This window comes from Suillus plorans (assembly GCF_016647745.1).
Source record: "Suillus plorans strain S12 chromosome Unknown HD556scaffold_6, whole genome shotgun sequence".
Lineage (NCBI taxonomy): Eukaryota > Fungi > Basidiomycota > Agaricomycetes > Boletales > Suillaceae > Suillus > Suillus plorans.
In genome coordinates this window covers 689877-705415 of record NW_024537390.1, presented here as the reverse complement: position 1 = coordinate 705415, position 15539 = coordinate 689877, and the positions used below count along the sequence as shown (strand labels likewise).

Sequence of the window (15539 nt, the reverse complement as noted above, 5' to 3'; positions counted from 1 at the left end):
ATCAATTTTTAAAACTCGTTCTTATCTAATATAATTTAAGTTCTTGATCCAAACTATAAGCTCGCATACGTTGAAGGCCGGTGGGATTTTGGAGATGTTGCAGATGGCAGAGCTCGTCTGGAGGCCGTGGTGAGTACTTGTCTATGTTGTTTTCCTGCTCTAATCTTTTTTTTTTTTTGTAGTTCAATGACTATTATACACCGCCGAGTCGAACACCTACTACCAACGAGCAATCCGCTCCGCCGACGAGAGCTGCCAGTGTACGCAAGCACTATGGCGACGATTGGATGCGCGAGGCTATTAGGACGCGTAAGACATCAGACCACCTTACTCACAATCCTCGTCAAGAGCTCAACATGTACTTGTCTTCGCCACTAGAGGAGACTGATGACATTGTGGCCTGGTGGGGGGTAAGTTTTCTTTTTGACTTGTTTTTTCGCTACTAAATCTACTTAATAGCTTCACTCGCTGCAATACCCTACACTCGCGCGCATCGCGCGAGACTATCTACCCATTCAAGGCAGCTCTGTTCCTTCCGAACAAGCATTCTCAAGTGGAGGAATCACTTCGACTATCCGACGCAATGCACTCGCGACTGACACGTTCACTGCACTACAACTACTGAAGGGAGCATATAGGAATGGGCATCTTTCTGCAGGAGTAGAGGCTGAGGGACATGCGGCTTCATTGGACATGTAACTACGAGTACAAATATCTTGCCTATGTTTTTTTTTCCTGGCTGTAATTGTTTTGCGTTCAGTTCGCGTTCAGACCAAGAAAAAACCGAACCTGACCGCTGTGAACCGTTCACAAAGGTTCGGTCTAAGGTTCGTTGAAATAACTAGAACCGAACCTTGGTCTGGTTTTTGGTTCTCGTCCAACCACCTCTGAACCGAACGGAACCGGACCGCGGCAGCACTAGCACAGACGAACGCGAGGATGCGGTAGATGAAGGTGGCACGGATGAATGTAAGGACGCAGTAGATGAGACCAGCAATGCAGCAGCAGATGACGTCTGATTTGGTGAGCGCCTGCGATGTTTCAACTGCTGTGCTGCTAGTGTACCATTGGTTGCATTCAGCGCTGCGTTACGCTCTTCCAACTTTCCTTTCTCAAGTTGAAGTTGCTTAATGTACTAGATAAAATGAGTCAGGGAATGGACGCGAGTCGACGAAAGAAAAAAGAGCCTACCGCTTGAAGGTGCTTTGTAGACGCATCGGCGCTTGGTGGTGCCACAGGCCGTGGGGCATCATCATCTGAATCATGCCCTGAATCCGACAATGACAATAGATTAGAGTCGGAATCTTCGAGGTTTGAATCAGAGTCCAGCGGAGAGTCCGACATGAGCTATATGCAAAGAGAGAATGCGTGATGTGTGAGTGGCCCAGATGCTGAGTGAACGAATGGATTGCGAGGTCTTTATATACATTTTGCGGGCAACCCTAAACGATTTAGAATCAATCTGTGGTATTACTAGTGAGTGAGATAATGACAGACATGAGTTGATTCAATAATAACATACATAATACGATTTGACGCAATCGCTTCGGTACACAAGTCGTTATTAGTGAAACGGATCATGGAAGCTGTGACCTTGAGAAGAAATGCTGGATGAAAGATGCGTGTCCAAACACGAGGTGACACTGTGTTACGACACACTTGTGTCAGTAATGTCAATGATGCAGCTTGATGACCTACTTAATGCATATTATACCTAATGATATTGTGTGTTGCAAGCCGAGGCCGCCGCCAAAGTGTCAGGCGAGTTAAGCTTGCAGATACTTGAGCCGAAGAAACATTTCTGCATCAACCGTGTCGATGACGAAGTAATCGCCTTGTCTCCCAGGATCACTGGCAAGCGCAGCCCCTCGGATAATCGACCTTACAGAGATGAATTCGGGAGATGACCGAGGTTTGGCTCGTACACGCCATAGTCCCAGCTCAGTGTCATGCTTGCTACGGACACCGATTCCGACATCATATGGATGTATGAGCGCCAGTGAGAGATTGGTTTCGTCAATCGAGCAACCGAACATGAAGATAAGGCGAGCAAAAAATGGTTGATTGTTGGTTTGAACCATAACACAATCATATCGCGGAGATCCAAAGAACTCGGGGTTGCATCGAAGGAGGTCTCTGCACTGGCGCCAGTTGACCATAGACTCGTAGTTGACTTGCAGATATTTGTATCCGGTAATCTAAATATTATGTTGCACAGCACAATTTTAACAAGTAGTTAGCAGGTTGAGTTGTTGGCGTACCTTGTTGTCAGCCTGCAAATGAATGTGCTTGCCATCTGGTAAAGGAATGTCGTTACTGGGGAAGAATGTGTTCAGGAAGCCGTTGAGTTTGACTCGAAAACCAACAAAGGCCCTGTCGTCTGCGTGCGACTGCTCGAGACTTGCAAATGAGATGTCACCTTGCGCCGAGCCTAACTTTACGTGAGTGCAGGGAGCTGGGGCCACAGAAATCACAGGATTTTCTGTGTCTGCGTCTTCTGTTGTTGGGAGGTTGGCTTTCCGATTGTACTCGTCCAACTCGTCGAGTTCAGAGCGCATTGATGTTGAGGTTAGTAACCAATGATCATAGCGAAGAATCTGAACTCGTTAAGTTAGTTCATGTTAATCCAGTCTTGTTGACACACAAACCTGTGTAGCGACGTCCTTGAAATTCGTTCGATTGTGGTAGATGTCCCTCACGGGGCCGTGCATCTTCTCGTTCGGTTTTGTGTTGTAGTTTTGCATCGCGCCTTTCGCCAAGATATTGTCGAATAGATGCGAACTTGCGTGTTTCTTGGAGAAATTTCAGTCCTTGCCTGTTACAGGCTGTGATTTGAGAATATACTCCTAATAACAGATCATAGGTGAATGATCGAGAAGTATTGCGAAGCATAACTTACCTCCATCAGCGCTGAAAAATCCTGCAGAGCTTGTCTTCCTGCAGATATTGTACCTTCAGTGTGAACCTCAAATCCAGCATAAATGTCGAGATCGATATAGTGGCGTATGCATCGCAGAAGGAGATAGCCGAGCTTACTCTGTGAACGGCGGAGGATCCTTTGCGCCGCAAAGATAGCCATCTGAGGCTCGTTAGCACAGGATGCAGCTTCAGTTGCAGCTTACCTTCGATATGTCCTCGTGATGCGAGCTGTCATTGAAATCAACTCCAACTACCTTCGAGAAGTGCGTCAGGTTAGACCACTGCGGAAAAGCATCATAGCTGAGGTAGTACTATTAAGTTTGAGGCAGCTCATGTCGGATAACAATATGAACGTACTTTGCATCCATCTCCGCAACAGCTTCTCGCCCTAATTCAAGTATCCAGAACTGCAGCTCCTTCCACAGATGGTGCCTCCAAAGCCCTCCATGATGCACATGCATGCGATCAAAGGAGAGCGCTCGGTGAATGTCAGTGAGCAGCATTCTCCAGAAGACATTCTGAAGATCATGTCTGTCAGCGTAATATAAACAAAAGACCTTGCAAAACATACTTCAACGTCACGCAGCGAGTAAGTTTTAAGTAAGTTTTCCCTCTCCTTCTTAGATTTCTTCGCGCGGGCCAACCGAAGGGTCTCCTCAGACTCAGCGCTTGTCCGTAATTGAAGTTCGTGAGATAAGACGGATTGCTCGTCTCGAGGAACCAAGCAGATTGGGCAGGGAAATTTACCTTTCAGTCCGCGAATCAATGCCATAACACATCTATCACACAGCGTCAGCAATATCACAGCGAACTTGAGCATTGTAAGACTCACTGTTCTTCATAGTCGGCACTCAGAATCAAAATCAAGGGCCACAGCAGGCGCCGGATGGCATCACCACACTCGAACCAATATCCTGTCCTCGAGATCTGTATGACAGATTCTAAAAGTTTTAAAAAGGACTCGTGCCAAACGGCATTCTTGAAGTTCACAAAGCTGCTTTTTCCTGCATGCTCCGGATCCTCTGACACCTGCTCTGACATCAGCATGTGTATGAAGTTAAACTAAATACTAACAATAGGCAGCCAACCTACAATTCGGCCACCACCAAGACCAGTACCGTTCCGGATTTCGACAGGCAGGTTTGCGATCCGACAAACAATCGGATAGGCTTTCTGGGTACCGAAAGAGGATAATTTTGCCTTGTCTGCATACAATATAAAAGCGAGAGGCTTTGCCTCAGGTGGAAGTCGTGACTACACAAGGCGCAGTTGCATGTCATTGGACATGCAAAGTGATCAAGACTTACCTGTGCATCCCAGAATGCGTCGGCAGTCCAAGGTTCATCAATAAAGCGTACAAAACGCGTACCATTGAATTTATATAGGCGCTGTGCATCAAATACGAAGTGCGGCGCAAGACGTCGATCTCGCAACATATCAAGAGCCCATTCCAAAAGAGGACGATAGTGCATATCAAACTCGTGCACCTTGTTTTTATACGGAACCGAAACTACATCAACTTGAAACTTGATAAATTACATATGTTTAGTTAAGTGCGTCTAATTGAACTTGTATTTGCCTACCGGAGTGAAGCGTTGGGAAGCGGTTGACCACAACTCCCGGACTTCATCATGGTTTCGTAGTGTAAAGGTTTCGTCACTACGTGCGGAACGATGAACGAGACTAAGCAGACGATTGGTTTGATCTGCGTTGAGTGCAGCTTCAAGGGCGATTTCCGCGACCTCAAAATCGAGCCGTGTTCGGAATGGTTCCCATGGTGCATGATTCCGAGGTACTGAAACTTCTGTGGGACGTGTGCGAGAGAAATCGGCAAAATGATGAATGGTGGACGGAATCTGGCTGTGAGGATGATAATCAACCTTGATATCATCCAGCTGCGGTAATGGTTCCTGATCTGCAGGATTTGCATTGTCATAGTGGCTCTGAAGGCCAGGCGACGCCATATTGAAATCCAATATCAGTGATTGACGACTTCGAGGTGTTGATCCCTGCATGTCTGACACATAAAACGATTGATCAGTTTTTGGGAATCCACTAGACTAATATGCAAACGTACCAATATTATCTTCTGAATCTGCAGCTTCGTTCTCGTGGTTGTGACGCTGCGTCGACCAAATGTTGATAGGATCAACTGACAATAGTGTTATTCGAGTGATCAGTGTGAAAGCAGATTATTAGGTGACTTACCTGTAGATGACGCCACACGTCGTTTGGATTGAGTGTGAGCCTTATGTTCTGTGCAGTTGTGAGGTGAGTTATGGGACAAAACAAAAACGGTGCGCATAATACGTACGTTTTTTCGCCGCTTCTTCGATAATCACTTTGACCTCGTCATCTTCTTCTTTCTCCCGTGCCAGCTTCCTACATTTCTTTTCATGTGGGACCAGTCCACGAGCTCGTACTAGTATTCTGCATGTGTTACACTTCACGTCGTCTGATGTCCGTTGAGGAGGCATAGAAATAGAAATTGATGGCACGAAGAACGAGATGAGAACTTGCGGGGAATTTGAATTTGTGAGCAGCGACAAAGAGGAAATTGACAACAGAGTTTATCCTACCTAGTATGAGTGATGAGCGATTTAGACGTTAGAAATACTGCGCATGCGTACCTTTGTTGCAGATGGCAGTGAGCAGTAGAGTATAATTGAAACTCAGGTCGAGCTGAGACTTAATAGCAGTCTCGACAACATTGTAATGAGATCGTAATCAAATCGTTATCAAATCATAATGAAATTATAATCGAATCATAATGCTGATAAATATAGCATTACGATATGGGAGCATTATGATGCCTGCTGGAAATTTCCGACATAAATCTCAATAACAAGATTTTCTGTTGAACTGAACTGAACTGAACCTTAATATCACTATGAATCACCAATAAAGATGTTGACAACTTCTTTGAGGGCTGCTTTAGAGGCATGATGGATGTCAAAGGGAGCTCAGCAACAGGCATCAAAACTCATGCACAATGTGGAAGGTAGCAAATGATGACATGTGTTTTTGATGAGTAAGCAAATGACAATGTTAAAGATAGCAGGGTTATTTCATGTGTTCCAAGGGTCTCAAGCAGTCAGATGGTAATAGTATAGGACAGGTGATGTTGTGATAAGCACAAAAATGGTGGGGTTTGAAGGCTGTAGTGGTGCCCATCATGCATGACAGCAAGCATGATCATGTGGATGATGGGTGAGAGGTGCACAGAATCAAGTGGGTATCTTACAGCCTAAATATAATCTTAAATAATCTAACGGACCCTACGTTGTTAACGGTTATGGAGACACACGTGCACTGGGAGTGTCGGTGAAGGATAAATATACAAATTCACACGGTTGGGGTCGCAGGCATTCTGGGGTCCAACGTCCAAGGTTCATCAAATGGCGATGCATTGCAGGTAAATGGTGACTCGGAAACTGATTGCATGTAATACCCCTTGCTGCGTGTTAACCATAAATAGGATGCTGTGGCTAACATTTGACGTGAGGCAACGATCATAAGGGCAAGGGTAAAGTTTCTACGTAAATATATCATCCCCGTCTTAATGTCAGCAACACCACCACCACCGCCCTTGCCACCCTTGCCATCGAACCTGCTACCGACCCCACCACCACCCGTGCCACCCCTTCCAATAGAATATCTAAGAGATCGATCCAAGTCACCTTTACCTGCACCTCGTCCACATCATCCATATAACGTGCGTGATTTCTCTTTATTACTCATCCTCAAGTTGACCGTTTCTATTACATACTAGATGGTTAGATTGGACAATGCCGTGTCTACTTATGGTTCTCCTCAGAACTTCCATCAACCTCCATCTAACCCAGGTTTTGCTCCACTTAGAACTTCACCTCCCCGGAACATTGTAAACACAACTGGCTTTTCTCCACCACAACCTCCAATGCCACCTCCTTCACGTGCTCAAAGTCAGAGCGCCATTCCCAGTCTCACAGCCCCTATCCCAACCTCACAATCTCTCTCTATCGCACTCCCCACAATACAACAACCTGCTCATGATCCTGCTCTCAAACTCGCTTGGGCCCGTGACGTCCTTCTCCTCGTAGATCGCACTCAGTATCCTAGCGTAACTGACATCCCACCGGGTCCAGTCACGATCACTGATCCACAACTACAACGTCTCCTCGCAACAGCAATCCCTCTTATACAACACCTTGCGAACGTAAATCATCAGCCACTTCCTCTGTTCGCAGCTGAAGCAATCTACCTTCGTGCTACCCTCGAATCAAGCGGCGCTTACCCAGATCGCATCCCACACAATCCCCGTCAGGCATTCCGTGATTTCGAAGCTGCTGCACGTGCAGGGTACGCCGCTGCATGGTTCCGTTTAGGACGCGATTACGAAAACTTTAACGATGCAGTCCATGCCAAGGACTGTTTCGAACGAGGCGCAAAGCTGAGCGTCGAAAGTTGTGTTTATGTACGTCTCTCGACTTCTTTTTTCCCTCATTCATCTTATAGGCAACTAGCGCATGGGAATGGCACATCTACTGGGTCAGCTAGGTCTCCCTCCAAACCCTGCTGCTGCCCTCCCGTTTTTGCAGCGTGCAGCTACACTCGCAAGTACAACCACTCCTCAACCTGCGTATGTCTACGCACTTCTTCTCCTCGGCGAATTCTCCGCTGCTTCGTTGCCTGCTTCTCTCCTACCCCAACCACCCATCGTTCAATCAGAGGCTCGCCGCCACCTCGAGCGCGCAGCCTACCTTGGTTTCGCACCAGCACAATACAAGCTTGGCCATGCTTACGAATTCGCCAGTCCCCCCTTCCCCTTTGATGCATTGCTCAGTGTCCAGTATTACTCCCTTGCTAGTCAGCAGGGCGAGGTCGAAGCAGACATGGCTCTCAGCAAGTGGTTCTTGTGCGGCGCAGAAGGCGCATTCGACAAGGACGAAAGTCTCGCCTTCACCTTTGCCGAAAAAGCTGCCAAGCGTGGGTTACCAAGTGCTGAATTCGCGATGGGGTATTATAAAGAGGTCGGTGTCGGCGGTGAAAAGGATATCCAGGAATCGATGAAGTGGTACTCCCTTGTATGTCTTCTTTTCAACTTCGTTGATTGTTTCTCACCTGTTTCCAGGCTGCTGAACATGGAAACACAGATGCTGTAGAACGTATCACAGCCCTCAACCAAGTCATCCCTCAAGCCCTTTCTCGACAAGAGCACGACACCATCACCGAAACCCAGCTCGTGCGCAAGCGTACTCAGGCACGGGAGCGAACAAGTACACAGCCACGCATGAGCGCTGAAGATGGAAGACAAGTGATGGAAATGGCCAGAAAGAGCTCCATCGTACGACAGCAATCTCCTCCGCAGGTGCCTGCGTATATAACATCGCTTGTTGAGAGCTCATCGCCTTCCGCTGTACCCCAGCAACTACCTCCACAACAGCAACAACAGCCACAGAGGCAGTTTGTGGGTCAACATCGGTACACGCTAGTTGACCCTGGATCTGGTGCGCCGTCTCGTCAACAGTCACCGTCACGGCAACCGCAGCCACAGCCACAGCCACAGCCGCAGCCACAGCCACAACCACAACCACAACCACAGCCTACGTATGCAAGAGCCGCTGGGAGACCGCCTGGTCAGAGGCAGGGGTCGGGGCCGCCACAGGGGCAGTCACCGCAGGGGCAGTCACCACAGGCTCAGGTCACACCGGGCGATAGAGCTCCTACTCCTCAAGGGGCTACACGTCCCCCAGGTCCAAAACCTCCCACAACATTTGCAGAGATGGGAATTCAAGGTGTAAAATTGGAGGAAAAGGAGTGTGTGATTATGTAATGTAGGTGCATCTATGAATGCATACCATTTTTGTCGATTTTTTCGAACTCTTTCTTTCTTTCTGGCGATGTTTCAATTGTGAGCCTTTTACGTAGAATTGCACGGATGTAATGGCTAGATGTCATGTTTTCGTTTATACATGGTGTAATGCTATCATGGGCTTTACTATAATTATTGGCTATGTAGCCTGGCATCTGCGGTAATGAATGCTGCGGGATCCTCAGGCTCCATCAAGTGTGTACTTACGTCCCCGTCACGCTTCTAATTGATGGCCGTCTGGATACGCGGACTGCTGGGGCATCACATGCATGACAGTTCAGACAGTCGAATAACCAAGCTAGGTCAACGCCAGCGTTAGCAAGGAAAAACTCCTCCGCATCGTAGTACGGAGTGGGAATGAGACCATCAGCAGGGAACTAAATCCTGTAAAAACCTTCGCATTCCCAGCACGGGTGTGCTCACGTATACCTATCTTCCATACTAATCAATAATCTGCCGACAGTAAAAAAAGTTAGTGTATGGTTATCAGTAATGTATGCAAAGGAGGAAGGGAGGCGCGAGTGTCTGGTATACTAATGCAAGGATCGTGTGTAACGTGAAAGTGCAAAATCAAAACATGACGACTTGAAAGCAAATCACGGCGGTATCAAAAAAAAACCACAGAAGAGAAATTGTCCCATTCATCTTTTTTTAAAATCAGAGATCAGCACCGACAGCATCCACAACGTATAGGACCTGCTGTGGTCGGACAAATAGTCCCCTGGACTCGGATGTCGACAGATCGGATGCTGCAGGCGACGAGCTTCGCATCCGCTTAGTACGGTCTATGCCTACGGTCAACTGGTCTCCTTCTCGTTTGAGTCCGCGATTATCCCTCCCTGATCCGTTCATCCAGTCCATCTTTCGCCGTCTGTGCGTCTGATAATCATCTGCGCCAAACTCCCACTCTGACCCATTATTCCCAATATCGAAATAACGGATGCCGCCCCAGGACCCATCGTTCCATTGACGGCCGTCTGACGGGTCACCGACCCAGGCCTCCAGTGGTACTTCGATACCGACCCAGGGTCCAAGCTCGCCCTCGACTTCACCAATATATCGTGCAAATGCCTTGAAACGTTTGCGCTTCGATGACACTATGCACGGAATGCCAACATCGAGCGTCGCACCACGGAGCTGAACTAAAACGTTCGCCTCCTCCGGGGAGGCAGATGATTGTTCGGGAGTCCGAACACTTGTGGTGATCGTGTCTGATGACCCGCGGCGGGTGAGTGCGGGAGGAGAGTCTGCTGCAGGAGAGGTCCCATCTTGCATCGGAGAGTTGGTACTATCATCGAGCTTGATCGTCTCGCGGTCCTTGCCCTTGTCGAGGTCGCTAAGCGTGATGCAAGGTGATTTTTGAGAGTGGTTCTCGGTAACTCTGCTGAGCGGTTTCCTTTGTGAGGGCGTGGTGGTTTTGGCGGATGTACGCTTGGTGGGAGTCAGCTTGGTAAATTCGGACGCTCCGCGACGGATGGATGTTCGTGTGGCGACGGCAGAGGTCGTTGTTGTTGAAGTGGATGCAGTAGATGACAATCTTTCTCTCACAGGAGTGCCTCTGTTCGTCCCCACTGTCCTCGCGCTTACATTTGATATAGTGGATCCTCCAGACACCTTCCTTGAGCGAGGCGTGATCATTTCAGAGGGTGCAGTCCTGAATGTAGCGTCGCTTATCGCACTCGACAAACTCGAATTCGGGCGAGGAGAAGATGGAATACGAAGCGTGGACTCTCTTGCGGAGGAACGGACGGCGGAAACACGTGAACGCACCGAGGGTGCAATTGATTTTGGCTTTGGAGAAGGTGTATAAGAAGTGATAATTTTACTCAGCGCGGGCTTGGTCCCATTTGGCGTGGGACTGATATCGCCTGTACGAGGCGAGGGCGTCTTGCGCTGCATAACCTTCTCTGTTGTACTCGATCGTACGGATATGATGCTTTGCGACTCAGGTGTGAGTTTAGAGTCAGGGCGTATATCGTTAGGCTTGGGAGTCGGAGCATTACGAGGAGACGAACGTCCAATGGTGCGCACACTCGCCGCAGATGATGACGATGTAGCCTCACGGGCATGCTTGTGAGGGTTGTTGATATTACGGCTCAGCACAGATGCGCGCAGAGAATGCACACTAAGTGTATCGGAGTCCGCATCTCCAGCTACGGATGACTTGCGGAAGGCAGTGCGCCGGAGGTGCGAGGGCTGAGAAGGTGATATGAGGTCTTCAACAGAGACTTCCAGTTCTGATAAAGATAAAAGTGTTTGAGGTATAAGAGAATAAGACAAGTACATAAAACGTACCCTGAGAGATCTCTTTAATGGCCCAGCCCTCAAGACCATCGAAACCACCCTGCTGGCGCGTGCCCATCCAACGCTTTCGGATGTACCGAATGAGATCTGCACGAGCGTCCTCAACTTGCACCCGGATGTGTGAGGTGGCAGAGAGCATGGCAGCATCTTCATCTGTCGGGTGCGGTCGTAGGAGGATATTCACAAGGCTCTGATCACATATTAGTATCATGCATAATTGACCTCACCTCAACCCTCACCTGATACATTGTTCCAGCGTGTTTCTCAACCATTCCGCGTTTGATCGCCTCCATCACCCAGGTAACCCTCTCGCCATCATCAAACCTCTCGCCATCTGCCTCCATGACCTGTAGCCAGTCATCCTGTTCGAAACACTCAACACTCTGACTCACAAGGCATTCATCGATCGCCTTCCGCGCCTGTAGTACCATCTCCCGCGATGTATCTGCCCAGGCATCAATGACAGAGTCAAGCTTCTTTATCGCGTGCTGTGCGGCGAATAACAGGGGGAATACATTCATCGGAGTCGTCCGCTTTGCCAGACCCTTGAGCAGGTTTTCCCGAATCTTCTGCGGAAGCGATGCGAATTCAGAGATGCACCAGCCTTCCCCGAACAAGCCCACGAGTGCCCGTCGCGCGCCCCGTTCCAAATAAGTGTTCTTGACATCATCTGCGAGCGCGAATTCGAGTACACGTGGTGCTCGCCGGGCGCACTGTCGACACCGACACCCGCCAGTACCCCACTTGGATCCCGTGATGCGCTCGTATTCGTTAAATTCGAGAGATGCATGAAACAGCCCATGGATCATCTCGTACACGATACGGGCCTGTATTTCAGCGACTAACCCGTCCAAAGACAGGTACGTTGCCGACTTAAGGATCGCGAACGCGGTGTCCAGGTCGTAGGTACGGTGGGAGAACACGAGGGTGCCTGTGTAGATATACCCCAAAGTAAAATGGAGTGAGGCGGGGGTAAAAGGAGGCGAGGGGAGCGTGACTGTGATTGGTTCGCCAGGCTTTGCTGGCTGTGCCCAGTTCAAGAGCTGCGCATGGAAGTAGGGGGAGCGGGACACGAGAATGAAGCGGTGAGAAGAAAAAATAGCGATTGCTGGCTCGTGATTTGTCGAAGAAAATGTACCAGATAGGGCGATGCGCACGTCAGAATAGAGACGAGATCGCCACATAAACACAAGGTCTTTGCGCAGCTTGTCAACACGGTTCTCTTCTGCATCGACAAGCTCACGCGACTCTGAGGTATCAAAGAGAAATTCAAAAGCCTCGCCAAGTCCCTCACCCGTGTACAGATATTCCAACTCATTCGAAAACAGTGTTGTGCTGCTAATGGCTGGTATGCGCATGACGGCATTGAGGTTGGTGGAGGGTGAAGGGGATGATGAACGGTACGGAGATGGAGAACGAGACGTTCGGGCATAGTCCAGAGTAAGACTCAAGGACATGGCAGACTGTGCTGGCGCTGGGGAAGGACTGGTAGAGTAGGGTGTCGGGGAGGTGATAGGAGGGGGGCGGAATTGAAAGTAGCGTTGCTGGAAGGAAGGCGGGGCGCGTGCATAAACGATAGCTGAATTTTATTAGCAAAGATGCAATGGGCTAACTGACATTATAACTACCTTTGTGGCCCCAAACTTCATCGTGATCATCGTCATTATCGTCGGATTGGAGTTCCCAAACGACATCTGCAAATCGATCCTTTGCTTGGTGAAAGAGGTTGGTAAGATCATTACGCCAGGCTTGCGTGGACTGTCTTGTTGCTTCCTGGACAGTATATGATGGCATAGAACTAACACCAACCATCGCCATCGCCAGCAACGACGAATACGACGAGCAATCGAATGGAAGCGGTGTGGAGAATACTCACAAAAGTTTGCAAAGCACCAGAAACACGTGTGGTTAGGTAAGGTACTTACCAATTTGATGTAAACAAATAAATATATTAACTCCAGCCTACGAGGAAGGACATCACCACGCCCAAAACCAACTCCAAATCAAAACAAATCCTCCTCTTCGGGCTTCCAATTCTTTGCCTGATCCCAATACCCCGCCAACCTCTGCCCTAACACCTCCTTAGCCATTGCATCAGTGGGGCACCCCTTAGGCTTAAACGAATTAAACGCCCGATCTCTAAGTTGACCCTCCCACACGAGATAACACGCATTGTTTTCGAGGGAGACTATTTCTTCAGGTTCTGCGGATTTCCGAGGACCTCCAGGACCAGCAGCATCATTAAAAGCGGCACCATTGGTTTCGGTGCCTTCTTCGCTTGCGGTATCGATGATTACATCCTCTCCACCGCGCGGACGCGCAGCCTCGGTCCAAGCGATACGATGAAGCATCAACCGCTTGTAGTTCTGAATGAACTTGGAAGCACCTTCCACATATATCATGCTAAAGACCGGATTGAAAATGCACACGCCCGTTAAGTTGAGTTGTTCCGCGTTTTTGCGAACTTTGAATCGGTGGGAGGGGTCTGTGAGCGTTTTGACCCTGTTGCACAAGTAAACGCAAAGTGAAGGTGGAAGTGAGAGCAAAGTCAGCTTAGATGGTACCGACGAGCGAGGGATACGCACTTGAAAACAGCCCCAACGATACCCTTCTTCTCCTGCTCAGATTTCTTATTCTCGATCTTCTCTCTGCGTTGTTCATCGGTGAGCTTACGTTCTGCATTTGCCTTTTCGTGCGTGTGTTTTCTCATCGCAACTTCTCTGCGCACACGGGCTTCAACACGTGTAGGGTCTTGGACTGCATCGGATGTCAAAACTTTCATGAGGTTCGACAGGCGGACTGTGGGAAACGTGAGCAAAGGTCGGAAGGGTTAAAGAGGTTGAGACGGGCCTTTGGGTGGGTCAGGTGGGATGAGACCCATACGAATACGATCACGTTTATCTTGTCGTTCGGCTTGCCGGCGCTGCTTTCGCATCTTCTTTGTCTCCTGTAGTGCCATGTTAGATTCTACACACCAATACAATATATATACACGCCTTTTTGGTCAACATAAGCGGTTTCAAGCCAATTTTGTGTTCTTCCATTGGAGCTGGGATGGGAATAGGGTGCTGGACATACAACGTGACTGGCGAATCCTGAGTTCGGATATTGAGGTGAGAAAATCCGAGGGAAAGGTCATGGTAGGTTTTGTTGGGCAGTAGCGCTGCGTCCCACCATTCCACTGTGGGGGGAGGTTCACGCTGGGAGCCATGGTCGGGGATGAAATGAACAGTTGAGTAAATACGCACCTTGATATTCTTCTCCAGAGTCTCGAACTCTGAATCAAGTCCAGCTTTACGCGCGCTCTCGGCAATGCGTTGCTTGAGTGCCTCGAGCTGCGCCTCCTGACGCATTTGTTCGGCAAGCTGTTGATACTTGCCCTGGGGATTGAACCGGAAAGTGCGACCATGACGCTCCTTTGGGGCGCCTTCAAAACCACTGTCTTTGGCTGCGGTCGAGCTGGAAGCGTAAGGATTGGCTTTGACTTCAACGATGGGCACAGGGGTTGGCGCTGGAGGAGGGGTTGGGGCATTTCGAATGTTTGCCTTGGAAAGGCGTCAGTTTCAACGATATGCATGAGGGAGTCATGTGCACCTTGATTGAAGCAAACTTGGGCTGCATTGGTTTGTATCGATCCTTCTTCGACTGGGGTGCAGCAGGAGCGGTATCAAGGAGAAGGGGATGAGCAGTCATCTTCAAGCCAGCACCTTGCTGGGCTGGTTCGACGGGCTTGTGCTTCTTGCCCAGTTGAGGCACCGACTAAACGCATGATGTGGAAGCAAGAATCATTAGAGTGTGAGAAGACTGACCATGTACGGGTTGTCCTTGACCGCAAGCTTCGTCTGTGCCTCTGCCACACGGCGCTTGGCCTCTGCAACCTTGCGAGCGAGGTCTTCGGTATTCTGAAGTGGTGTCCCTGGACCTGGTGAGGGGCTGTCTATCTTGACTGGTGGAGCCTTTGCTAGACCTGTGATGCCGCCTTTCATGGCTGCGACCTTTGCTGCAATCTCTGCTCGTTTCTGGGCGATGAGAGCATCTCCGGATAGCTGTTGAGAAATAAATGAGTGATTGAATGAGCTTGAGAGAGAGATGCACTGACGGCTACTTGGGCATTGCTCCCATTAGAGTGAGCCTGTAATGAGCAAAGGGTTATAGAGACATGTGAGAACGATGTAGCAGGTGAATTCACCTTGAAGAAAAGAAAGTTGGACTCACAGGATCACTAGAAACAATACTTGAGCCAATTAAGCATGAGTGCTAGTAGGACTGACCAACCTTTTTTGTTTTTTTGTTAACGAAGACTCGCCATTGCCGTCGAATGCTCGCTTGCTCATCGTTCGTGGTGGCAAGCAGAAGCGACGCGCTCAGTTCAATATCACTTAACACAGATTAACCCCTTCTTGAAGGGGTCTCCAGAGAATTATGGGACACCAAGTGGCCACGGAGTTTGAATTTCCATTGG

At 49.0% G+C, this 15539-nt stretch overlaps 4 protein-coding genes across 4 annotated transcripts; 1 reads left to right on the top strand and 3 right to left on the bottom strand.

The window, feature by feature from the left end:
* Positions 1-1766: 1766 nt before the first annotated feature.
* On the bottom strand, positions 1767-4883 carry HD556DRAFT_1429775 (uncharacterized protein; the record flags this gene model as incomplete). The annotated part of the gene is made up of 12 exons (XM_041304847.1): positions 1767-2198; positions 2262-2597; positions 2649-2792; positions 2823-2846; positions 2900-3079; positions 3123-3219; positions 3277-3437; positions 3491-3698; positions 3752-3948; positions 3994-4173; positions 4278-4445; positions 4503-4883. The coding sequence occupies 12 exons, from the start codon at positions 4881-4883 to the stop codon at positions 1767-1769; spliced, it is 2508 nt and encodes an 835-aa protein (XP_041165387.1).
* A 1406-nt stretch (positions 4884-6289) lies between these two features.
* HD556DRAFT_1335697 (HCP-like protein) lies at positions 6290-8944 on the top strand. The gene is made up of 4 exons (XM_041301886.1): positions 6290-6634; positions 6692-7375; positions 7425-7985; positions 8033-8944. The coding sequence occupies exons 1-4, from the start codon at positions 6482-6484 to the stop codon at positions 8732-8734; spliced, it is 2100 nt and encodes a 699-aa protein (XP_041165386.1). The 5' UTR covers positions 6290-6481; the 3' UTR covers positions 8735-8944.
* Positions 8945-9327: 383 nt separating this feature from the next.
* HD556DRAFT_804955 (uncharacterized protein) lies at positions 9328-13359 on the bottom strand. Its single transcript, XM_041311683.1, has 4 exons — positions 12706-13359; positions 11317-12656; positions 11069-11267; positions 9328-11010 (listed from the first exon to the last, which is right to left on the bottom strand). Exons 1-4 carry the CDS (start codon positions 12893-12895, stop codon positions 9431-9433), a joined length of 3309 nt encoding a protein of 1102 aa, XP_041165385.1. The 5' UTR covers positions 12896-13359; the 3' UTR covers positions 9328-9430.
* On the bottom strand, positions 12963-15448 carry HD556DRAFT_1335683 (pre-mRNA processing factor 3-domain-containing protein). The gene is made up of 10 exons (XM_041301885.1): positions 15353-15448; positions 15293-15299; positions 15177-15209; positions 14887-15123; positions 14672-14836; positions 14326-14622; positions 14074-14277; positions 13928-14024; positions 13663-13876; positions 12963-13579 (listed from the first exon to the last, which is right to left on the bottom strand). The coding sequence occupies exons 1-10, from the start codon at positions 15409-15411 to the stop codon at positions 13081-13083; spliced, it is 1812 nt and encodes a 603-aa protein (XP_041165384.1). The 5' UTR covers positions 15412-15448; the 3' UTR covers positions 12963-13080.
* Positions 15449-15539: the final 91 nt, after the last annotated feature.

Excerpts from the sequence above, each read along its gene's own strand:
- HD556DRAFT_1335697 (XM_041301886.1), top strand. The coding sequence starts at position 6,482 with ATGTCAGCAACACCACCACCACCGCCCTTGCCACCCTTGCCATCGAAC. Across the intron at positions 6,635-6,691 it reads GTCCACATCATCCATATAAC|ATGGTTAGATTGGACAATGC; the intron begins GTGCGTGATTTC and ends ATTACATACTAG. Across the intron at positions 7,376-7,424 it reads GCGTCGAAAGTTGTGTTTAT|CGCATGGGAATGGCACATCT; the intron begins GTACGTCTCTCG and ends ATAGGCAACTAG.
- HD556DRAFT_804955 (XM_041311683.1), bottom strand. The coding sequence starts at position 12,895 with ATGGCGATGGTTGGTGTTAGTTCTATGCCATCATATACTGTCCAGGAA. Across the intron at positions 11,268-11,316 it reads ACGCTGGAACAATGTATCAG|AGCCTTGTGAATATCCTCCT; the intron begins GTGAGGGTTGAG and ends ATATGTGATCAG. Across the intron at positions 11,011-11,068 it reads CATTAAAGAGATCTCTCAGG|AACTGGAAGTCTCTGTTGAA; the intron begins GTACGTTTTATG and ends TATCTTTATCAG.
- HD556DRAFT_1335683 (XM_041301885.1), bottom strand. The coding sequence starts at position 15,411 with ATGAGCAAGCGAGCATTCGACGGCAATGGCGAGTCTTCGTTAACAAAA. Across the intron at positions 13,877-13,927 it reads CCCACCTGACCCACCCAAAG|TCCGCCTGTCGAACCTCATG; the intron begins GCCCGTCTCAAC and ends CGTTTCCCACAG. Across the intron at positions 13,580-13,662 it reads ATCGTTGGGGCTGTTTTCAA|GGTCAAAACGCTCACAGACC; the intron begins GTGCGTATCCCT and ends CTTGTGCAACAG.